The 25,564-nt window shown below is 43.7% G+C and overlaps 1 protein-coding gene across 2 annotated transcripts in view; it reads right to left on the bottom strand.

The window, feature by feature from the left end:
• The window catches only part of SLC25A13 (solute carrier family 25 member 13), a 226,700-nt gene continuing 203,205 nt past the window's right edge, over window positions 2,070-25,564 (bottom strand). For both annotated transcript variants that reach the window (XM_018047391.1, XM_018047392.1), the window contains exons 15-18: window positions 16,260-16,398; window positions 3,659-3,817; window positions 3,475-3,565; window positions 2,070-3,213 (exon numbers count right to left, since the gene is read on the bottom strand). In XM_018047391.1, the coding sequence (XP_017902880.1) occupies window positions 3,027-3,213; window positions 3,475-3,565; window positions 3,659-3,817; window positions 16,260-16,398 (576 nt within the window). In that variant the 3' untranslated portion in view covers window positions 2,070-3,026. The remainder of the gene's footprint in view (window positions 3,214-3,474; window positions 3,566-3,658; window positions 3,818-16,259; window positions 16,399-25,564) is intronic.

The raw sequence follows: 25,564 nt of genomic DNA, 5'->3' as shown, positions 1-25,564 counted from the left end.
TTAAACATTGTTTTCCAGCAATGGTAAATATTTTCACTAAGTAAAAACTGAAGCTTGAAATGCAATAAGCATTTTAAATGACTCCTTTCTGTGCCAGGATTCTTATGTTCCCCTATGCAACCCTGGCTGCTTGGGATTAAGGCAACCCCAGGGAGCACAGCGAATGGTTGTGGGTTATGAGGTGTAGCATGAGCTTGGCGACAGCGTGCCACCCAGCCTCAAGAAACCCAGCCACGGCTGGAACCCAAGAATCAGCGTGTTCATTCTGTGGTCAGCTCCACATTTTTTCCCCTCCTAGAAAAAAAGTTGCTACACAAAAGTCAGGCCTCTTCCCCGCTCCCCCTAAGCAATCAGGAGTGGACAGGGGCAGAGGGAGAGACTCCAGGGCCGGCGGGGCAGGGGGAGGTTGGCCCCCTTGGGTGGGCGTTGCTCAGCTTTCAGCCCCTTGGCGAGGAGGAGCAGAGCCGCTGCAGAAACGGCGGCCACAGTGCTGCCGAGTACTGTGCTGTCACTTCAGGAAGGAAAGCCCAGAACAAACTTGACGTGGTTTTCACCGCACGGTGATTGCAGTCCTATTCAAGGATGTCACAGTCACACCACCCACTGAGCACAGCTCAGATGGAAATGGGGCCTCCTGCGTGTCTTCAGTCACTGCCTACCCCGGAACAGACTAAGCCAAGGATTTTAAAGAAACACGGCCGCATGGGCCTATCTCCTTGGCTTCCTGGTACCTCTCTGCTTTCTCCTTCACTAAAGAGAATCATCCTCAGCTCCAGGTAGGACTAAGGGAAGCCAAGAAGCTCTCCCACCAGATGCAACACCTCCTGAAGAAGCAAGCAGGAGGACTTCCCTGGTGGTCCCGCGGCTAAGGCTCTGAGCTCCCAATGCAGGGGGCCCAGGTTCGATCCCTGGTCAGGGAACTAGGTCCCACATGCTTCGACTAAGACCCCAGAGCAGTCAAATAAATAAGCAAACATTAAAACAGCAGCAAGCAGGGCAATGCACTCGCTTGAGATCTGGGTCAGTATTTATACCTGGAAAATCTGATCTTCCATAAAATTTCAAGCAGTTGAAGAAAAGAAAGGCAGGGAGGCAGGGTTTACACTCAGGGGACTTTTCTCCACATTGAAAATAACAAAGCTTGAGCGCTGTGTTATTGTAACACCACCTAAATTTCCATAACATATGTGGAGTCTTGTGACTGGTCTTGGAGATTAAAATATAAATGTTGCTTGTCACACTGAGCAAGGAACTGGGGGAAGGGGGCAAGCTCGGGGAGACGGAGGGGATTCTCTCTGGTGTTTGCCAAACGAAAACCATGAGGGAGCCATGTATATATCTGTCCTATTTCTGGTGAGAATAACAAAGCTTTTGTTCACTGAAAAAAAAAAACCCCAAAAAACAATGACAACAAAGCAGGCTCACAGATGGTTTCTACACTTTCCAATTTTGAACAGTAACTCTGAATGTCAACCTGCTGACCTACAGCAAGACAGAAACTGAAAAATGGCTCTCTTCTGGAGGCAAATTTTGGAGACACAGGAAGTTCAAACTCAGCTGACAATAAGTAACTTGGGAGCACAACTGCAGCCTTAGGAGCGCCCGAAAGTCTGTTCAAGACTAATACCTTTCCCCTGGTCATTACAGTGTGGGCCAGATACGTGCAACCTGAACTACAGGCTGCATACAGTGGCCCCTGGTTCTGGTATGAGGAAGCGTCAGAGAAGATTAGAAGGCACCATAGCCATTTTGTGCGAGTTTTCATGCCCAACCTCCAGTGAAACTCGATATTAATTCTCACAGTAAGAAACTGCAGAGAGCACTGAGGATGTCTAGAGCAAGAGTCAGTTTGCTAGGGCCCTCACTCATCGGGATCAAACGTAAACAGCCTCTCTTACTCACACTGAACACTGGCATACTGCAGAGGTGTGCACATCCCCCTGAGAGACCAGCGAGACAAACCCAGGGGTTCATGAACAAGCCACCCTCAAAATGAGACTCCGAGAGTCCAATCATGACCACTCTTGCAGTCATTTGCCACATGACGTAACAAGAGCAAAAACACTCAGTAGCTTTAAAAATAGTTTATTTCCTTCTTCACAGACACACGAGCCTTCTGACCATTGTTTGAGGCACCACAAATTAAATAAAAATGCATATTATAATGTATTTTTCCATGATTCAAGATAAAGTGGATTTTAAAAGCAAATGGATGCCAACTACGGCAGGCTAGGAGGGGCGAGGGTAGGTATCAGTAAAGGAGAGCACATGTCTTTCTGCAGTGTTTACTGAAACAGGCGGTGGTCAGCACATGTGCCTCCTACGAGCAGTCATCCCAAGCCAGGAGTGGGGCTGTGTCTCTGGGTTTCTCCGTCCATCAAGTGTAGAGCCAAGAGTAGTTTCTCTAAAGTACAAAGACCTCCCCCTGGTAGCCCGAGTACTAGTAACAGAATATGATTATTAAACATCTTCAATGTGATTTTCATTACAAAACAACATGTTTCACATCAAAGCTTCATAATATAATCCAGAGTCAGAATTAGTGTGTGCTTAGAATCCGAAGCCGGGCTGGCTATTTCTGATAATACTCATTTCTCCCAGTGTTTTTTCCTCTTTTTATAAACATGTGCCCAGTCTCCTGCACAGGAACACTTGCTTGGAGCACCATGATTGCTTCTCAGTAGCTTCTTCTGGGCTGTAATCCTAATTTGAGGAGACTGGTTCTAATTTCTATTCAGACTTGCTTCTTCCTCCAGATCGGGTTAATGTTGGCCAAATCCCAGAAGATGTCAGGTACCAGCACAGGTTTGTGAGAAGAGGCCCAAAGAATAATTATGAATAATTTCACAATGATCTAGTTAGGAGAACACACAGAAAAAGCAATGATTTCACCTTATCAAAAGCCTCGACTTGAATTTAAACAGGAGATGTTAAGTGACAGGGGTGAAGTGTTTGCATTGAGGTGCGGTGTTCTCTCCAACAGGCACACCAGAGACGCAGCGATGGCCCAGTGGGTGCCAGGCCTCCTATGGGCCTCCACCCATGGCTTGTGAGGTAGATGCTGACGGCTTGAAGAGAGGTAGGTAAAGTCCAAATTTGTTTTCAATCCCTGCAAATGTTGCAACTGCCAGTTTGTAGCCCCCAACGTGATCAGGATTGGGAGCAGGCAGGGTGATCCTGGATTTAGGAACTGGCTCTGATCCCATGGGTTTCCTACAAGAAGGGAAAATAGAGTGAGAATCTGAGGGTTTTTGTTTAACTTGGTAAAAGCAACATTCAAAAACTGCTAACATCTGGATCACAGAGGAGCTGTGGAATTCTGGTTACTTGTATGTTCCCTTTTGAAATGAATCTGATAACATGATTTCAGTATTTTCCTACATCTCTTCTACTTCATCACAGGGACTAAAAGGACATACCTTTCTGGATGACAAGAGAGTATTAGAAGCAGCTGAAGTTTACCAAGATACTTACACTCCTCCGAAATCAATGTAGAACCATCGCTGGAGCAATTCATAGGTCAGCAAAGTCACACCAAACTGCGGGGAGGACCGAAACACACGAGCTTGGGGGGAGAACAGGAAGTAACAGACAGGGTTAAGATTTTAAAAATTTGCCTGATACCAAAGGTTTAATTAAGAGCCAATTATTTCCGTACCGCCAGCTCCTTTCCACAAAGCTTTCGGGCCTTCCTCTCGCAGGATCTTCCGAAAGCAGTCTATCACTCCGCTGTAAGTGGTCTGGCCAGCCCGGGCGGCCACCTGTAATCGCGTCTTGATGACATCAGCAGGGGTCACCAGTGAGGCTGCAGGCATACCTGCCAGAAAAGACAACATCTTTGCAGTCGGGTCCCGTTCTCACCGTGTAAAAGACACTGCTGTGCACTGCCGGCCACGGGAAGAAAGCTGAGGCTGGGATTGAGTCAAGTGTCTGCTCGCTGTCGCCTCCGGGAAACGCAGCTGTGACTCTGGTCTGCCAGGCATGGAGGCTCCGCCACACCTAATGGAGTATACGCCTCGCCTCGCCTTCCCCAGACCACCAACTTCCATTAGTTACGCTTACATTCATACACAGTCTCAAGGAATTATGTATCAAGACAACTTCAAGTGGTTGAAAACAAATGGAGAAAGATTTGGGGGGTTTTTTTGGTTGTTGTTTTTTTACCTTTTTTTTTTGTTATCCTGTTGAAATCAGAGTTATTGGGTCTGATTTTTCAGAGGTGAAGCTTGTTATCCGTTTCCTCTTCCTGCTTCTCTGCGGCTGCTGGCAGTCAGCGGAGGTGCCTTCTCACACACATTCAACCACTCGCACCCTCCAAACCCTAAGCTCTCCAGTTACACCAGAAAGACTTTACTGATAGCTAAATAAACATTGTATGTGTGTGTATGTGTGTGTGTGTATGCATATATGAAGGTGGTGGGTGACCTGAGGGGGACGCACCTACCGATAATACTTTAGGATTCCTCTTTCCTATGACTGACATCTCCCGAAAAAAATATCTGCCAGAAATCTTAAAATTTATACTGGCTGATAATCAATGAAAAAGAAACAATAACAACAACAACAACAAAACCCTCCCAAAATTACCAATGGGAAATTTTTCTACAGTCATTTTATCCAAACTGGGGCAGCCCATGTTTAGATTTTTTAAAAGCGAGACTGTACTCAGAAGACGCTGTCTCTTATGGTTTTATTACTTTTCCATTATGAACCTATTCCAAACCAAATTGGTCAAATGCAGATGCATAAATCTCCTTTGCTTTTTTTAAGGCTTAATAATTCTGTAAGAATTTCGGTCCAAACCAACGTGGTCTGGCTCACAGCTCCATCTCATCCTTCTAAGAGACAGCTTTAAAGTTACAGGCTGTGCGTGTGCGCCCGGGGGAATCCGCATAGTACACGTTTGCATTTATATCGCTAAGCTGTATCTTCTCCTCTTCCATCTTTCCCGAGGCTCCTCAACTGTTCATCTGAACAGTTTTTATGAAATACATGGCATCTTTGCATGTGAAAAAGCTCGCTTTATATCCAGCGCTTCACTGGATAAGTCATACTGAATTTCCTATTAGCTTAGAGGAATTATTTTAACTTTAAGCCAGGAATTTATCCTCCAACATAATGGAAGGAAACATGAAAAATGCTTAGAAACCCACTGTGTTCACACCACCAATTTTGTTTCACTTCCTGGTTTAGAAAGAGTTTAGCAAGGCTGTCTGCTTTAGACATGTAATAAAATCCTTCTTACAAGGGTGGGCAGGCATGGCAGAGTGAGACTCTGAAAGACACACAAGCAATAAAATGGGTAACAAGTTTCCTTCAGTTAGGGTAGTTTTCATAAATAGCTACTTGCTATGAAAAAAGAGAGAAGTGTTGGCGAGGGCAGGGAGGAAAGACACTGATCCGTGGAATAAGAATGCTAAGGGAAACGTGTGAGATGTTTAATAAGTTGTCTGGCAAAACTGATTGGGATGTGTGGGTGTGTGTGTGGAGTCGGGGCGGGTGCTGGAAACAGGGCGGCCTGCACAGGACTCTCATCCTCTCCACCACCAGCTCCCACCTCTCCCTGGAGGACAGCTGCTAGGGCTGCCGAGGGGCAGAGTACATCCCTGTGGACAGGATTTCTGGTGTGGAGACTTGCTAAATTCACCAGGACAGCAACATCAGGCTGCTCCATAGCTTGGCCAGGAGGGCAGCATTTACAGGGAAGAGCTTGGCTCCCGGACATGTGTTGATTTGGGGGATCAGGGATGGAAAAGACTCGGAGCAACTTTGCCTGGTTTCTCCTGGCTTGCTTAAGGATAAGATGACGCTGATCAAGAGGTCAAGTTTTCTCCGGTCCCAAAGATGGGAGAGCGAGAGGAGGCTAGGAAACAGGGACGGGACCCACCTCCCTGCTGATGCTTCCGTGATGAGACATATGATGAGATCTTTGGACCACCTACTGCGTATGACAGGGATGTTCTCCAGCCAATCAAAAAAATAACAATTCTTTAAGGGGGTGCCCAGCAGCTAGACGGTAGAAGTTTGTTTACCACAAAAAGAAAGCATGATTGGCAAAATACAACTTTGGTACAAGGACATATTGTATAACACGGGGGATGTAGCCAGTATTTTACAATAATTACAAATGGAATATAACCTTAAAAAATTGTGAATCACTATGTTGTACATATGAAACATATAATACTATATATAACCTGTACCTCAAAAAAAAAAGACCCCAGCAAAGACCAATAAACAGATATCATAAGACAAAAAAAAAAAACAAAAAACCCACCAAATCTGGGGTGAGTCATCCTTAATTTTAACAAATATTCCATTAGTATTTGTTAAAAAAAAAAAAAAGTGCTTCTCTGTTTATGGGACACAACAGTTAATAGCTGCTTATTTGGGAATCAAGGTTAAGCGTTTGCCAAAATCCCTCTGCACCCTTATGTACATTACGTACATGATGTATCAGTTGCTAAGAAAAGCACAAAGATTTTCATTTAGAAAGTATCACATTATCGTCATACTTCTAACTTGAGGTTTTATAAGACAACATTATGTTGATACTACAGTGAGGCTCCTTGGTGAATTTTACGTAAGTGTGAAATACGCCTCTGTGCTTCTGAATGCTGTTTTTAAACCCTGAATTCCATTCAGTTTGACATTATTATTGCTACGCTTGCTTATCATTGGTATTTGCCGGGTACATATTTTTCCACCCATTCTCTTTCCATCTTTCTATGTCACTGTTTTCTCAAACTTCAGATGGCTAGATTTCCTTTCACAGCTTAGCTAAAAAGCGTTAGTTTTCACTGGGGGCACTGAAGGCATTCAGCTGTGTCTCAGAGGCGATTCCGGCCATCCTGGGTTGGGGTCCCGGTTTTTATTTTCTCTGCTTCTAGGTGTTTCCCTCTTGATTTCACCCTTTCCTGACTCAGGTCAGCTGAATAATGTGTGTTTGCTGCACAGGTGTGACAGTTACAGCGTGTGCAGCTGATGAGCCCTGACGTCTTCTCTGCAAGTTGAGGATCTGGCACCGCACAGCCGCCCCCCCGACCCCGCCCAGCCTTGTCCTCCTTTCTGTTGACTGCCTCCCAGTGACCCTTCCTGGATAAAAAACACAAACCAAAGTGAGCAGTTATGCAGACTGACTCTAGGGTCTAACTTTGATTTGCTCAGTTCTGTACATTCACATTCTCCTCTTTCTTAAATTCACTTACATTCATTCTGCCTGCCAGAGGTCTGTGGGGGTCCCTGAGCCCTGGCTGGGAGGGACCCCCTTGGGACTGGCACCCACTCCTGAAGGCGAGTGTGCCCACTGGGAAGGAGACTGCGGTTCACGCCCTCCCCTCCTGGGGTTGTGAGGGAGCCTGGCACCATGGGCGAGCAGCCAGTCTTCCATTCCTGGCTGTTTTCTGTACTTTTTGCCTTATACTTCTCCCTGGGTGAGTCCCATTAAACAGACGTTAGACCTCCCGGGCTCATCTTACCTTCCTCTTAAATCTGTTATTTCTCACCTCTGTATTTGTGATCCATGTACAGTTGCTCAGTCATGTCTGACTCTTTGCGACCCCATGGACCGTAGCATGCCGGGCTCCTTCTGTCTATGGGATTTCCCAGGCAAGTATACTGGAGTGGGTTGCCATTTCCTCCTCCAGGGGATCTTCCTGACCCAGGGGTCGAACCCGCATCTCTGGCATTGCAGCGGATTCTTCATCAGTGAGCCGCCTGGGAAGCCCCATTTGTGATCCATATTCTAGAGGGTTTTGTTTGTTTTCTCCCATGCCTTTATTTCCCATGCGTCAAATCTGGTGTTTTTCTGTGGACTTTAAATTCTAGCCATCTTTTCATTAACTTTTGAGAAAGCTTCCTGACTGGTTGTTTCTTTCAAATCTGAGGACCTTAATTATAGTTCTTAACAGTCCTCCTCTGTTCCCTGAATGGCCTGTTTTCTCGGTCATTCTTCTGTTTACTTAGCTTATTGCTCCTCTTGTCTGAGGACCCCTGGCTGTCTACTGGCATTCAAGTTCAAAGGCCAGGCTGATGAGTGCTGTGGACGGCTCCCACTGCACCCGGGTAAGCCTCACCCACGGGGCTCCTGAATGGAGGGCGGTCCATTCACAGGTTTTGTGAAATGGGTGAGGCCTGGCAACTGGACAGGAGTTAAAGATAGGCCTGCTGGGCAGGGACCTTCCAAATCCTGCCACGTGGGATGCTTCACGCTGGATGTAGAAGGAATTATTTCCTACCCTTCTTTGGAAGAGCTGCCGTTAGTTCATTTTTCCCCCCCCCCCTGCGCCTTTGGTAAAGGTCTGGAATTACCATAAACCTTGCCCTGCTCTCCAGTCTTTACAACTGCCCTCTCCAGGCAAGTGTTTCCTTTTTTTAGAACATAGCTTTGGGCTTTTAGTGGGGATTCAAATATTGCCTGAAGCTTCACATAAAAAGGAGGAGAGAGGAGCAAGCTGACCTTCCCGCAGTAAATGAAGTTCCTTAACTCGCGTTAACCATTTACCCTACAACCTCCCTCCCACACTCCAGGCATTTTATCCATTGTTCACTTGGAGGCTGAAATTATCTGGCTGTGATCTGACAATAAAGGACAGAAATGGTACAGACCAAACAGAAGCAGAAAATACTGAGAACAGGTGGCAAGAATACACAGAACTGTACAAGAAAGATCTTCATGACCCAGATAACCACGATGGTATGACCACTCACCTAGAGCCAGACATCCTAGAATGCAGTCAAGTGGGCCTTAGGAAGCACCACTAAGAACAAAACTAGTGGAGGTGATGGAATTCCAGTTGAGCTATTTCAAATCCTAAAAGATGATGCTGTGAAAGTGCTGCACTCAATATGCCAGCAAATTTGGAAAACTCAGTAGTGGCCACAGGACTGGAAAAGGTCAGTTCTCATTCCAATCCCAAAGAAAGGCAATGCCAAAGAATGTTCAAACTACCGCACAACTGCACTCATCTCACACACTAGCAAAGTAATGCTCAAAATTCTCCAAGTTAGGCTTCAACAGTACATGAACCGTGAACTTCCAGATGTTTAAGCTGGATTTAGAAAAGGCAGACGAACCAGAGATCAAATTGCCAACATCCACTGGATCACTGAAAAAGCAAGAGAGTTCCAGAAAAACATCTACTTCTGCTTTATTGACTATGCCAAGGCCTTTGACTGTGTGGCTCACAAAAAATTGAGGAAAATTCTGAAACAGATGGGAATACCAGACCACCTGACCTGCCTCCTGAGAAATCTGTATGCAGGTCAAGAAGCAACAGTTAGAACTGGACATGGAACAACAGACTGGTTCCAAATTGGGAAAGGAGTACGTCAAGGCTGTATATTTTTACCTTGCTTATTTAATTTATATATGGAGTACATCATGAGAAATGATAGGACGGATGAAGCACAAGCTGGAATCAAGACTGCTGGGAGAAATATCAATAACCTCAGATATGCAGATGACACCACCCTTATGGCAGAAAGCGAAGAAGTAAGGAGCCTCTTGAAAGTGAAAGAGGAGGGTGAAAAAGTTGGCTTCAAACTCAACATTCAGAAAACTAAGATCATGGCAACTGGTCCCATCACTTCATGTAAAATAGATGGGGAAACAGTTCAGGTCACTAGCTGTCTTGAACTCTTTGTGACCCCATGGACTGCAGCACACCAGGCTTCCCTGTCCATCACCAACTCCCAGAGTCTACTCAGACTCATGTCCATTGAGCCGGTGATGACATCCAACCATCTCATCCTCTGTCGTCCCCTTCTCCTCCTGCCTTCAATCTTTCCCAGCATCAGGGTCTTTTCAAATGAGTCAGTTCTTCACATCGGGTGGCCAAAGTATTAAGAGTTTCAGCTTCAATATCAGTCCTTCCAATGAATATTCAGAACTGATCTCCTTTAGGATGAGCTGGTTAGATCTCCTTGCAGTCCAAGGGACTCTCAAGAGTCTTCTCCAACACCACAGTTCAAAAGCATCAATTCTTTGGCGCTCAGCTTTCTTTATAGTCCAACTCTCACATCCATACATGACTACTGGAAAAACCATAGCTTTGACTGGATGGACCTTTGTCAGCAAAGTAATGTCTCTGTTTTTTAATATGCTGTCTAGGTTGGTCATAACTTTTCTTCCAAGGAGCAAGTGTCTTTTAATTTCATGGCTGCAGTCACCATCTGCAGTGATTCTGGAGCCCCCAAAAATAAAGTCTGACACTGTTTCCAGTTTCCCCTTCTATTTGCCGTGAAGTGATGGGACCAGATGCCATGATCTTAGTTTTCTGAATGTTGAGTTTGAAGCCAACTTTTTCACTCTCCTCTTTCACTTTCATCAAGAGGCTCTTTACTTCTTTGCTTTCTGCCATAAGGGTGGTGTCATCTGCATATCTGAAGTTATTGATATTTCTCCCGGCAGTCTTGATTCCAGCTTGTGTTTCATCTAGCCCAGCGTTTCTCATGATGTACTCTGCATATAAGTTAAATAAGCAGGGTGACAGTACACAGCCTTGATGTACTCCTTTCCCAACTGGAACCAGTCTGTTCCAAATCAGACTGGAAACAATTCAATGGAAGCAGTGACAGACTTTATTTTGGGGGGTTCCAAAATCACTGCAGATGGTGACTGCAGCCATGAAATTAAAAGACACTTGCTCCTTGGAAGAAAAGTTATAACCAACCTAGACAGCATATTAAAAAGCAGAGACATTACTTTGCTAACAAAGTTCCGTCTAGTTAAAGCTATGGTTTTTCCAGTTGTCATGTATGGATGTGAGAGTTGGACTATAAAGAAAGCTGACCACTGAAAAATTGATGCTTTTGAACTGTGGTGTTGGAGAAGATTCTTGAGAGTTCCATGGACTGCAAGGAGGTCCAATCAGTCAATCCTAAAGGAGATCAGTCCTGAATATTCATTGGGAGGACTGATGCTGAAACTCCAGTACTTTGGCTACTTAATGTGAAGAACTGACTCATTTGAAGAGAAGAGACCCTGATGCTGGGAAAGATTGAAGGTGGGAGGAGAAAGGGACAACAGAGGATGAGATGGTTGGATGGCATCACCAACTCAATGGACATGAGTTTGTCAACTCCAGGAGTTGGTGAGGGACAGGGGAGCCTGGTGTGCTGCAGTCCATGGGCTGCAAAGATTCGGACATGACTGAGCGGCTGAACTGAACTGATCTGACATTAATAAAAGCAGCTTCTTCTGCCTGTTTTGGGCTATGGCATTTTTTTGCCATTTCAAGTTTGGTTCCTGTCTTCTGAAGGCTGGTAATAATAAGGACTTATAGAAAGTATTTTCTAACATTTTAATGTATCTGCGAGGCAAGATGGATGAACATGCTCAGTCCATTGCCTTCATCCACCTTCTCTACTACTTGTTTTTTTTTTTTTTTTAAGGATATAAGATCACTGACTTGATGGATGTGAATCTGAGTGAACTCCGGGAGTTGGTGATGGACAGGGAAGCCTGGCATGCTGTGATTCATGGGGTCGCAAAGAGTTGGACACGACTGAACGACTGAACAACTGAACTGAACTGAAGAACTGTTTTTAAGTTATCTTAAGCTTTATGTCTACATAATTTAAAAATTGTTATAGTTTATATAATTATGTGCCAATGGTACTTTTCTCCTAACTCAATTCTTCTAATACATTTGTGAAAGCATCATGACTGGTCACCTCATAACTCTCCCGTATCTGTACTTTGAACAGCTGTTAAAAGATATTTCTGAATTGCTACTTAAACTAATTAATTCAGCAATCACAGGACCATCACTGCAGTCTGACTTGTTCCTCTGTCTCACCACTCTGAAATTAAGACCCTCTGGGATGAGCTGCTCTGTAACATTTGATAAGGATTAGATATCCTTCATTTGATATTATCCATAAAGCACTTTGAAATGCCCTTCTTTAATCAAAAAAGCAACACTTAATTAGAGTGAATTAGACCTTGGTTCCTTAATTTCAGGTCCCTGGCGTTAACCCTCACCTTCTGACACGTGAAGCACTTGGGCTAATGAACATAAATTCAAACATCCGTTAGTCTTAACTCAGTCCTGTGAATTAATGGAGATGTTCCCAGTATTTAAAGATCTCCCAAGTTTATAACCAGATATACACAGACCCAAAAAACTGTAAGATTCTCTACATTTTAAGATACCAACAACCACTTGTTAAAAAGTTGCATATTACTAAAGCAACCTGACTTTAAATCAAATCAAATTTTTTGGAGAAAGTCAGGTAATACTTACTGAATAACTGAAACTGCTGTCAAAACATAAAAGGGGAAAATCATATTCATTGAACCCAGATGGATCTTATGTATAATAGCATTGTCCAACAAAAAAGTATACGCAGCCTGTGTAAGAATCAACTGAAGTATAAGATATAAAAATTATATTTTGTATAAAAATGTGTATTCTGTCACATAAAAATAGTACTGAGATGTTTCTCATAATAAGTAAGTTAGTGGTCAATTACTATTCCTTACAGCTTATTCTGAGATCAGATTTCCTCCTTTCTCTGAATGACAAAGATCAGTTTGGCCTTGGAACCTACCTACTCCCTGGGGTTCGTGACTATGCACCCCATCAACATGTCCTCTCCCGATTCATTTGTAGGTATTTTAATTTGGACTTTCAGGTAAATAATCATTTTCAAATGACAGACTCATTTCTTCTAATACGTATGACTGTTACTTCCCTTTCACGTTTACCATATGACTGGCACCTCCAAAACAAGGCTCAAAAAAGGGTAACCAAAACCTTAATTTTAATGAGACTGGAGGTCAGGACATTTGCCATGGCTTCTGATATTTGTTCTGAAATTAAGGAAGTAGCTCAGTTCTCCTTACACAGTTGATGCAGATTTGTGGAATATTCAAGACCATCAAGCTCTGTGGCTGACCTGTGCTTTTGAGACCAATGACAACCTCTGTCTTACATATCGCCCTGTCTTACAGGGAAGGGGAGGTGGACAGTGAGACGGAAGGAAGCCTTCCATGGTCACAGGGCAGCTCGCTCCCAAATGGGCCTCAGTGGGCTTCCCTCCTGATGTTCTGACCTCTGCCTCTCTGTCGTCTCCGTGACATTACAGAGGCTGATCAGGATGACCAACGGGACAGTGTGGAAATGAAGGGGTGCGGCTGTTCATAAAGACACTGCAGCTTCTGCTTCCTCTTCTTCTCTCCTACCCCGCCCTCATCTTGCTCTGAGGGCAGCCAGCGGCCGTGGCATGAGGACACCCAAGGAGCCACAGAGAGGCCACGTGGCAAGGGATCAATGGACCAACCAATGCCATGTGATCGAGCCATCCTGAAAATGCTTCTTCCACCCCGGCCAGGCCTTCCGGAGCCCTGGCTGACATTCCCACAACAGACTTGAGCTAGAGGGCACCCACGGAAGCTGTTCCTGACCCACAGATCCTGGCATAATAAACATTTGTTGTTTTAAGCTGCTAAGTTTTGGCATAATGTGTTATGTGGCAACCAATAACTAACATAGATGGTATCTGGAGAACAACTCTGAAAGATGATAGGACGGTTAGAGGGCTAAAATACTAGCAGCATTGGGATATAATCTAGTATGCCTTTAACTACATATATATATATATATTTTTTTTTTTTTTTTCACCAGCAAACTCATTTCGGAGAATCTATGTCTCCCAAAGAAATGATCTAAAATGGGGAGAAAAGTCTTATGCACAAAGATGTTTAACAATATCATGTATTTATAATTTTCTGAAAAAAGTTTATCATCTAAGATTGACGATGATGCAATAAGCATACAGAAATTAAAAATTTCATTTACAAAGTTTTAAATTAAGAAAATTAATACTAGTACTGAACATTCAAAAATACTTATTAGAAAAAAAATAATAAAAATACTTATTATGTCCCAGGTTCTTTCCTGGATCTTTATATCTATTAATTTACTTGATCTTCATAATAGTCTTATGAGACTAAGTCTATTCTTAGCTCCATCCATAGGTGGAGAAACAGAGAGACATTAAGTAACTCATTCGGGTCACATAGCTCTCAGTGGGGAAACTGGAATCTGAACCTAGATAGCCTGACCCCACTGCCATTTTTCATTTTCCCATGATGGTGAGCAATGCTTCAGACATGATAGTGAGTGAAGAGCATGCCCACAGTGTGATCACAACCCTGTTAAAAACCACCCAAGGGGAGAAATCAGCAAAAATGTTAAGTGATGATTATCTTAGGTTCACAGAATAATGGAGTTGTTGTTGTGTAGTCTCTGAATCGTGTCCCATTCTTTGGCAACCCCATGGACTGTAGCCCTCCAGGCTCCTCTGTCCGTGGGATTTTCCAGGCAGGAATACTGGAGTGGGTTGCCATTTCCTTCTCCAGGGGGTCTTCCCGACCCAGGGATTGAACCGTTGGCTCCTGCATCGGCAGGGGGATTCTAAGTGGTATGCTAGTTCTCCCCAGTAGGTCCTACTGGTAAGCTGGTAAGTTTTTCACTTATTTTGGGTAAGTGATTTGAAATAAATGGTATTATAACCTGTGGGCTCAAAACATTATCATTTATACATCTGTAAATGACATATAAAGGAGACAGTGAGTCAATGGCCAAACTGGCATTAAAACTGGGAATTCTATGCTCTAGTTATAAAATCATGATTTTCTGATGTAGGTAGAGTAATCTCACTGTGGATTCATATAAGGCGGCTCCCTGAGCTGCCAGGAAAGGATAACCCTGCCTCATACACCAACATCACGACCTTTGAAGAAAAACAATTAACCAAGAATTTAAGGCTTCCCTGGTTATTCAGATGGTAAAGAATCTGCCTGCAATGTAGGAGACCTGGGTTTGATCCCTGGGTCAGGAAGATCCCCTGCAGAAGGAAATGGCAACCCACTCCAGTATTCTTGCCTGGAGAATCCTATGGACAGAAGAGCCTGGTGGGCTGTAGCCCAAGGGGTCGTGAAGAGTCAGACACAACTAAGCAACTAACACCTCCACTTCATGAGCTTGTGGCTCAGATGGTAAAGAATCTGCCTGCAATGCAGGAGACCTGGGTTCGAGATGGACATGGCTGAGCACAGCACACAGCAGAATCGTAAGAATTTAAAGAGTAGTTCCAGGGGTTCCTGCCTCCAGGGCTCCTCGGCTACAGGCAGGACACAGGGGCTCACAAGACAGCAAAACGTTTCTCAGAGCAGGGGGTAGGTGTCCAGAGGGGCAAGCCACATGTCTGGGGAGAACACCGCTTGTATGGAACCTTTGAAGCCAGGCACCCCATGACTGCCTCAGGGTCTGTTAACTCATTAAATGTTTGTCACCACCTGGGGAGTTAATCCAGATTGTTCTACCCTTGGGGTCTCTAAACAAGGAGCAGCCTCAAACAGCACAGTCATTCCTGTTGGGGCTATAACCAAATTTCCTCAAGGGATTTACATTGGGAGTGGAAAAGCCAGCTTCCGCATCTGTTTTCTTCCTTTCGTACTTGCACCGTAGCACTAGAGAGAGAAGCCAGTCTCTTCTCGCTGGGATTCAGTACATGCACAAACTCCAATCTTAGAACCTTGCACAGCTACCTGGAATCGGACCCACGCTGCTTGCAGGTCCACTACATTTCTTTTCTCTGGATGAGAATAACTATTGCTTAAATTTCCTGGATGAGCTTTTATGTATTACTTCGGTTAGACACCTTTAGGGCACAAGTATTAACATTTAAGTGATTCCCTGGTGGCTCAGATGGTAAAGTGTCTGCCCGCAGTGTGGGAGAGCCAGGGTTCGATCCCTGGGTCCGGAAGATCCCCTGGAGAAGGAAACAGCAACCCACTCCAGTACTCTTGCCTGGAAAATTCCATGGATGGAGGAGCCTACTGGGCTACAGTCCATGGGGTCACAAAGAGTCAGACACGACTGAGTGACTTCACTTTCTTTTTCTCACATTAACAGTTAAAAAAAAAAAAGTCTGATTGAATAGCTCTTGTTCTTACACTAGTAAGTGAAACTACAAAAGGACATGAGCTTGCATTGGAATCTGACAATGTTACAAAATGCACCCATCTTTAATGAGCCCCCCCCCACTTTTTTTTGGTGGTGGTAGCGGGGGAGGTAGTTAACGAATTAAGCTTGTCTAACAGCCAGATCTGCCAGAAGTAAGATTCATTTCTTTCCCTTTCTTTTCAGGAGCTCTTCAAAGCAATCTCTGGCCATCTCACACCAATAAGGTAAGCAAAGACCCCGGCGCAGGGGCATGGGTGGGAGCAGGGCTCCGAGGACACTCACCAGCTATGGCGCCAGCCAAGAGCAGGCTTCCAGGGCCAACCTGCCCGTCTTCGTCTGCGAGGGCCGCCTTCACATGAGCGTAGCACGGGAAGTAGATGGCCGAGAAAGGGATGTCCCGCAGGAAGCAAGCTTTGGCGCCCTGTGCGTTTCAAAGGGAAGGGAGACCACATGAAACACATATCCCACTGAGAAGATCAAGCTTCTCTGGAACTACCCTCAGAACAAAATATTCCTGGAGAAGACCAAATGTGTACTTACAAGCTGAAAGGGGAATGGAAAAAAGTACATAGAACCCGGATTCTGCAAGCAATAAGTCAGAATTTTGTCATTTAAAGTAAAGCATTTTATTGCATGGTATGAGCAAGAAGGGAGAGTTCTTCCTTATTCTAATGGTAAGGTTTTGGTGATTTGGAACTCTGCCTGCAACATTCTTTTGAATCCCTAACTGACGGCAGGTCACTGACATTTCAAGGAGGATTTGTTCTCAGAAGGTAGGCATCAACAATCAAGATGCCTTTTCGTTATACACCTGGAAGTGGGCAAATTATAGAGGTGGCAGGGGAAGGGGGTTGTTTTTTGTATTGTTTTTGAGGCTTTCATGAAAATGTTGGATTTTTTCCCAGAAAAATTACACATATGTAAAAAATTATATACCTTTTCAAGGGGTTCATGGATCCCCCAATTTATTCATGTACTTACCCTACTCTCCAGGGTCTATGAAACGTTGATAAATGCCTGTACTAAAACCTTAAAATGTTTATAATAATTCCTGTACATTTAAGAGCTCTGTGTAGAACAATTAGCAGCTAAGGCAAGGTCTTCACCAAATCATTTCTGGTGCCAAAATAATGCTATGGGGAGGCCTTGAAAATTGATGCATGCCCAGAAACATGATATAAAATTCTACCAAAAACCGCAAGACATATAATGTGTTTTAGGTAGGCTAAATGGGAAGGAAGCCCCCCTTTTCAACACCATTTCTTTCACAGATTTCTAATACCTAAAAATTTTCACCAAATTGAGAGAGTTTTCAAAGACAGGAATGAATCCATTCGATTCCACAGATCTAGCCAAGCCCAGTGACATTTATTGAGGTCTAGTGATGTTGGATCTCGGCTATTAGCCTGATGCCAGGCTTCAATCTGTCAGAGCTCCTTAACACTACACATCTGTTATCGTAGCCTTTCCTGCTCTGACACCCGAATTACACTCCTGACTCACACTGAGCTTGTGGGTAATAAAAGCCTTAGTCTTTTTCATAGGAACTGCTATTAACGTAGGTCTACTGTAACTTAATTGACTGCCCTAAACAAGTAACATAAGCAGGGCTTTATGTTTAATCCTATTAAACTTCATCCTGGTTTGGCCCATCCTTCCAACTGGAACAAATGCTTGGAATCTGGATTCTGTCATGTTGGCTGTTCTTCAACCACCTCACCCATGGATGTGTTAATAAGCTGCCTCTGTCCACTGTGAGTACAGATATTCTAAATAAATAAATAAAGGACATATCTCTATCACATATGGCCAATCAACCCACATGTCCGTTAACCCCAACCTGTTAAATGACTAACGGAAAAGAAGAACCACAGAATTCACCACAGCCAAATTCCTCATTTTATACATGTGCAAAATGATGCCCAGGACAGTTAACCTATCAACTGCATATTTATTAAGGGCTTTGCTGTTGACTTGCTCAAGGGACTTCCTTGGAGGCAGTGCCAGAGACGGGTCCAAAATGTAGGATGCTCGAGTTTTTGCCATCTCGCCCAGTTTTTTCAAGAGGAAAAAGTACAGTATAAGACCAGTATCCATACAGCATCCAATCCTTTCCTAATGATTTGTGTTTTTAAAGGTTAAAATCCGGGGAGTTCCTGTGTAGGGGTAATACTGTTACTCATTTGTTTGTCTGTTTCCACTTCCTCTTCCCTATTTTGCCTCCAAACCTGCCTGTTAAGTTCTCTTCCCTATTTGCTCACAAGCAGAGTCTGTCCAGGAAACATTCAAATTAGATACCAAATGACCATCTCAAATTAAAATCAGTTAAAACTTATTCGTGTTTGACACTCCCTCAGTATAGTAAAAAAAGCAAAGTGCCATTTTACTGACTTCCTAAACAAGTCACTTTGGAGTAACTGTTTAGAGCGATGTCACTCCTCACACAAAGCCAGCTAGTAATCTGTTTGTTTTTACCTACTGACCTCATCTCACGAATCTTTGCATCTACAGAGCTTTAGTCTATATGCTCTGGTAATACTGCTGGTACTATTTTCCCTTTAACATATTTTCCTCTCTGATTATAAAGTATTAAGTGCTGATCTCAGACAATACAGGACAATATTAACAGTTTAAATTGCCCTTAATTTTCGACAACAAGAGATAAACACTGCAACTACCATGTATGTTTTGGAGCACCACCTGCAAAAGTAATAGTAACAACCATTCCACATTTGGGATCATGTTCCTGTGGTTCATTTACGCCTTTTCTTCTCCTGCAACTCATGCTCTCTGGGTTTCTTTCTGTGGGCGAGTGAGGGGGTGATATGGTCTAACACAGCCTTAGCCAAAACGCCTAAATTGCGTTTCTATATGCTGTTTCAAAAACTCCACCGTCATCGTGGTCTTGGCCGTCCTTGGATTAGACCCGGTATTCTCACCTTTGTCAGAGCTTTCGAGTGGCTTCCCTGTCCCATGTTCCTCTCCTGGGCAGCCTGATTGCTCTCAGCGAAAGCCTCATTCATCTGATCAATCAAGGCACGCCTATCACTCTGCATCCTCTCTGACGACGGTTAGGCTGGGCACACGGAGCTCTCTCGCATACCTCCTCTCCATTCATTTAAACCCAAACACCCCTCTTTCGAAGTAAGTAGAAAACAGACAAGGAGGGGATTCCACACGGCTCCACACTGTCTGGCCTTCCCGGGGGCAAGGTGGTAAGGAACCCATCTGCCAATGCAGGAGACTCAAGGGACGCGGGTTCAATCCTTGGGTCACGAAGATTCCCTGGAGGAGAAAATGGCAACCTACTCCAGTTTTCTTGCCTGGAGAATCCCATGGACAGAGAAGCCTGTCCATAGGGTTGTGGAGTCAGACACGACTGAGCTTGCGCACACCACACTGTCTACATCTCCTCGACGCTATCCTGAGACCGCTTCCGGCTCTTCTGTCTGCCTGGATCACTGCTGCCTGCTTCAGAGTGTAAACAACCGGGACCCAGAAACTACATCTGATTTAATTCAGCAAACAACAAATGCCTTGGCTGTCAGTTAGGGCCTAAGACACATTCCTGGTGACACGGATTTGGCTTTGCCAACTCCCATAGAAAACACCGCAACTGAGAGGCTTGGGATACACTGATATGTGATCTGAAATGAGAAACATCCCTTACTCTGACACAGAAGAGTAAGGCGAAGTGAAGCAGCAGCTGGGTTTTCCCGAGAAGGAACTCTGCTTTCCTGAAATCATGGCAATCAGCCATGTATCACTGTGAGAACAAGAGGCTAACAAGAGGTGTAGTGTGCTTTAAGAGATGTTTGAAAACAGCTCCAGATGACTAAGAAGAAAAATGACTTGATCAAAACACAATGAACAAACAAAACCCATCGAAGGAAAAGGTGGAGCTCCACTGTGAAACACCAAAGCAAAAACGGTCAGGAATTTGTTATCTTTTTTTCTACCAGGGATCAGACAATGTGGTCAAATAAGTTACATGTGCTGGAGCCAAGGTGAGACCCTGCAAGAGGTTTTAGGTTTCTGATTATCTGGAAAAGAAAAAAAAAGGAAGAAAAGAGAAGAGTGGAAGGAGAAAGATATTTTGCAGAACAGCCACCATCTCTGCTCCATAGAAGCAGGGATGTCTTGTCCACAAATGGAAACTTTTAAAAACTCTGCTTTCCACGGAGCGAGTTGTGAAGGGGCCCTGGGGCTTAACAGATGTACCATCTCCTGGGGCTACATGGCCGGGCGCTAGAGGAGCAGGGAGGCAAGTTAAAGGCGAAATCCTCCACTTCTACCAAAAAGGCCAACCGAAGGTTGCCTGCTTTGGGGCAGGCAGGGGAACAGGGGTTTGGGAATCCACGAGGAAATAACTATTAAAGTCCCAGGCAAAGTATCAAGTCCAGGGCAAGTGTGAGGGCCGGTGGGGACGAGGAGGTCTGTGGTCCCTGCCTCTCCCGGCACCTGCACCCTGCCCAGATTGGCACCTGCACCCTGCCCAGATTGGCACCTGCTCGGGCATCTCTTGGCAGCCACGGCTTCTCCCTAGCCATGAGGTGCCCCTCGCCTCTCTCACACGCCAGGCGTTAAAGCCCAATTCCCGAGGAAAGCTACCTCTGAAAAGGGTTGAGGGAAAAGGCACAGACTTATTAAATTTCCCTGGTCTCCTTTCTCTACCACTTCCTTCAGGTCTAGGCACAAAGGCAGGTGCCGATTTGTAAGGCTGCCTCAGGCAACACCTGACCTGTTGCTCCCACACCTCGGACAGAGGCCGGACGTGAGGGAGGCTTTTCAAGTTCCAACAGTGAGAATGTTTCCCAGATTCACCCATTCTCCCATCCTACATCAAAACATAAACCTGTCTGACTCGAATGCTACTTGCCCCACGTACAGTTTTTACTAAGTCGTCACCCATTCTGAACAGGCAACCTTATATTTAATAATAAAGGGAAACATTCCACGCTGCCCAAAAACCTGCGTCAGCAACACAAAATTAAGTACTTTGGCCATTAAAAAATTAATAAATGACAAAGGGTGTACCACCCAAAATAAATCTTTACATGTTCCTCCCCATAAGAAAAATCCACAGATCTCCCTGCTGTAGGCAGCCCTGCCCTCAAACATTCCCTGGCTGGCCCCGAATTTCCTTTGTACACACAGTAAAATCACTTGGGGGAAATTAATATATGAAAAATGCAATCATCTAATTTTCTTATTCTCCATTAAAGCACTCTTTCACTGAAAAGGGGAAATTATGTGTGTGTGGTTTTTTTTCTTGTTAATAAAAGACCCACTAATAACACACAGGAACAGTTAAAAGGCATCTTAGGGGAGACCTATATATGAATGAACTAGAATCAAAACTCAGATCTAGATTAATTATCAACTCTGGCTCCATTCCAATCCCATATCCATCCAGAGTCTCTCGATCACCATTGTATTTAATAAAGTCTAGGAACTTCACTTACCCCCGTGTTAACAGTCCATGATGGACAGAACAGTTAAGACGGTTTAGAGACGCTGGCCACAGCACAGCCAGGGTAAAGGAATTATTTGTTTTGCGTCTCATTTTTTTTCTCTTTTCCTGATGTGGACAGTATGGTGAAAGCCCAAGGGAACTTTAATCAATTCTTAAGTTGACAGAATCATCCACCCAAGTTTACTCTGCCAGCTCTGTCTGGCATGAAACTGTCCAAAGATGTAGCACAACAGGATTTGTATTTGACACACACATACACGTTGCTATCTCCAGTGTCTTTCTCCTTTGAAAGCTCTTCATCTTGGATGGCATCACACCTGCCCAATAATCCGAGGGGCGGCGGGAGGGGGTGGGGGGTGGGGAATCCTGAAGGATGGTGGCTGATAAAGAAGTCAGGGCCAGGGCAGGTCTTTTCACATGCTAATTCCCGCCTATTCTAGCTGCACCTACAAATAGAGCTCCAAACAGACTACTTCTAATACAGGGGAAGGTAATTACACTCACAAAGGCACCTCTGTGTCAGGGCCCGGCACCAGGAGCCAGCAGGTCTGGGAGACGGAGGCTTAACAGAGACTCCTGCAGTGAATACACATTGTCTAACAGGAGGGAAAACGCCAGACCGGGGGACCCTGCCGCCTGCAGCACAACAGTGGTGCACCTTGTCTGGGAAGGTTATTTAATGCCTCTGGCACCTGTAGGCAGAGCCACCCCTCTTTTCCTACCTTCCAGGTTTAGAATTTATTTGGCATGTATAATTGTATATTTTGATCCCGGAGCGACAAACAATGGGCGGCATGTCATGTCTTGATCCCTGAGCATTCCTCTTGGTTTCTCCCAAGCGAGTTAACCCTTGGGTACTTAACCTGACAGCACCTTTCCCACCCAGTCAAGGGACAGTTAAGGATTTGGAAAGGGTGCATTTCAGCATCTTAACAGAAATACCACTGGTGCCTAGCCCGTTACGTTGTGTCACTGGTGTTAAAGCCGAATCAACCAGTCAACAAGCGGAGACTCCATGTAAGTGACACTGAAATTAACTTCAACTTGTATGCTGCTAGGTCACTTCAGTCGTGTCCGACTCTGTGTGACCCCATAGACGGCAGCCTACCAGGCTCCCCTGTCCCTGGGATTCTCCCGGCAAGAACCCTGGAGTGGGTTGCCATTTCCTTCTCCAATGCATGAAAGTGAAAAGTGAAAGTGAAGTCGCTCAGTCGTGTCCGACTGTTCGCGACCCCATGGACTGCAGCCCACCAGGGTCCTCCGTCCATGGGATTTTCCAGGCAAGAGTACTGGAGTGGGGTGCCATTGCCTTCTCAATGCTTATTCTTTGCTTTCTTTAGTCCAGGGACTTTTAGGATATTGGTGTCTCTTTAATTTCATTGCAGTTCTAACAAAAGCACCTTGACAACTTGAGGGATTTGGGTAGGAAATGCCACACCTGCACGAGGTGTAATTCTCTAGTCTTCTACCATTGAATGTTGCTTTGCCATCAATGATGCTCATCATTCAGATGGGATGGAGAGCTTCACTACATGGGATTTTAGTCTCAAACAAGTTTTGTTTTCTTCACAAAGCTAATCTGTAAACTATGTCCCATGTTTTCAATTTTTCTTTCTTTTCATGCCTTCCTTGCCCCCAACTTTTCCATGCTACTCATTTACAAGTTGCATACTTTGTTTCTAGTCTCAGGGTTTAGATCCTGAAAAATTTAATATAAATACTCTGTCTGTAATCTTCACCTTCCTCTTATACGATACTTGCACATTAGACTATTTAAATTATAAGCAACTCCATCTTATTGTTATGTATTTAATTCTAGCTCAAATTACATTAAGCATTATAATTACCATTATATATAGATATTACATTTAAATTCAGGCAAAGTTATTTAGAGTAAATATTTACCACTTTCTTTGCTCTTCATCCCTTGTTCCATCTCCAAACTATCATCTGGAATCACTTTCATCTTACCTGAAGTGCATTCTAGAATTTCCTTTGGGAAGGTTCTGCCAATGATACGTTTTCGGAGTTTTGCTAGTCTAAAAAATATCTTTATTTTACCCTGTTCCTGGAAGACATTTTCATAGGCCATAGAATTCTAGGTTGAAAGGCTTTTTTTTCCTGTACACACTGATGATGTCATTCAAATGACCTCCAGCTTCCTCTGTTCCTGCTTCTAAGTTAGCCAACAGTTCAACTGTTCCCCTTTAAAGATAATCTGCTTCCCTCTCTAGCCACCCTTCAGCTTCTCTTCAGCTTCAGTGTTTAGCAGTTTCACTCTGATATGTCTAGTCTGGATTAATTTATTCAGATTGGGATTTGCTGTACTTCTTGAGTGTCTAGATTGATAGCTTCCAATAGTTGCAGAGAATTTTCAGCCATCATTTCCTCCTGGTTTTTGTTTATACCCATGAAACCAGCTCACAATTTCCTGTGTACCACTCTATCTCTCTATTCCGAATAATTCTCCTATCTTCTAGTTCACTAATTCTCTCTTCAGCTGTGTTTAATTGGCTGTTAAAGGCAGAATTTTGAAATGTTGAATTTTAAATTTCAATCATCATAAATATTTTCACTTCTACATTAAAAAACATTCACTTTATAGTTACAATAATTTTGAAATTTTAAATCTTTGAAGGTTTAAAATGCTGTCAGGTTGTGTTTGCCCTCTTTTTAAAGTGTCTTGTTTCCTTGTGTGATTTGAGAGGTTTAAGAGCTGCTCATTTTCCTTGGAACTATCTATGAAAATTGTTTAACATTTGGGCTGAAGGTGGGTTCATCTTGAGAAAACTTGTGTTCTTCTCTCAGGTAGCTAGAGGCACTACCAATTCAAGATTATTTAAAAATAAATTCCTGTATCTTAAGAGCTTTCATATCACTCAAGAAACATAAATGCAGTCTGTAAACTCATGTGAGACAAGGTTGGCATTCCTGATGCTTAGGGAAGGGTTTTCCCCACCCCCTTTTCTCTCCCTCCACTCAGAAACAAAGCAATTTTCCTTGCTGTCTAGATAGTATAAGAGAGCATTAAAAAAAAGCTTTTTTTACTCAACTACACTTGATTTACAATACTGCATTAATTTTAGGTGTACATCAAAGTGATTCAGTTATATATATACACACACACACACACGCACATCTATGTGCAACTCTTCTCAAAGAGGATGAGAAGAGGTAGACTGCATTCAAAGAAATAGTAAAAATATATCATCTCCAATGTGGATCTATATCTGAATTCTGCCAGCCCCACATCAATGGCCAGGATACTGCAAGAGCAAGAGTACAGGCTGCAGAGTCAGAAACCTGGGCTCAGATCATTACTCTGCCACTTAACTACAGTATGTTGGGCAAAGTTCTTAAAACCTCTGCACCTCAAGTTCCTCTCCAAAACCACGGAGGAACATTTGTACTGACATAAGATTTAATTTAAATCCAATGATTAATATAAAGTGCCTAGTACAAGCATCTTCAATTAAAAAAGTGATGCTATAAAGATAATTACTATTATCAATGAAAAGCACACTGTCCTGTCAAAGAGGAAGATAGAAATAGTTGACATATTCTTTAAAAAGCTGGCAGCTGGAGTGCGACTCCTATATGGTTTCTACATGAATCACAGCGAGAGTTCTACATTTACCAGGCTAAGAGCAAATCTTTTATTTGGCAAAAGACCTAATTCTATCAAGTAAATTTAAAGACATTTGCTACACTGATCATACCCCACATAGGACTCTGGCTGTCATGAGACATATCTGCTTTATTGTATATTCAGTGCATATCTCTCAAGTTAGCCATCTTTTAAATGCAGATCATGGTCAAAATTAGAAATGAAAGAACAAATTATAAGAAATATACCTATCAGTTCTGGAAAATATATTCAGAGCCCTCTACGAACAGTGGCTTGGTAGCATCGTTTTCAGTATTTCTAAATATAAAGGACAGCAAATTATAGCCCAAAAGTTAAGCTAAAATTAAAAAAGTGTTTTGTTGAAACTAATCCTGCAGGCACTTCGCAAAAAACAAAAACAAAGAAACAACAAAATAAAAATACTAACTTGATAAAAATGTTTGCCTCTAGAAAGATAGGTTACCCATAGCATGAGGCTAGGAG

The sequence above is a fragment of the Capra hircus genome, chromosome 4 (genome assembly GCF_001704415.2).
Source record: "Capra hircus breed San Clemente chromosome 4, ASM170441v1, whole genome shotgun sequence".
Classification (NCBI taxonomy): domain Eukaryota; kingdom Metazoa; phylum Chordata; class Mammalia; order Artiodactyla; family Bovidae; genus Capra; species Capra hircus.
Note: the sequence above shows the minus strand (reverse complement) of the source record. Positions and strands in the feature narration are given on the sequence as shown.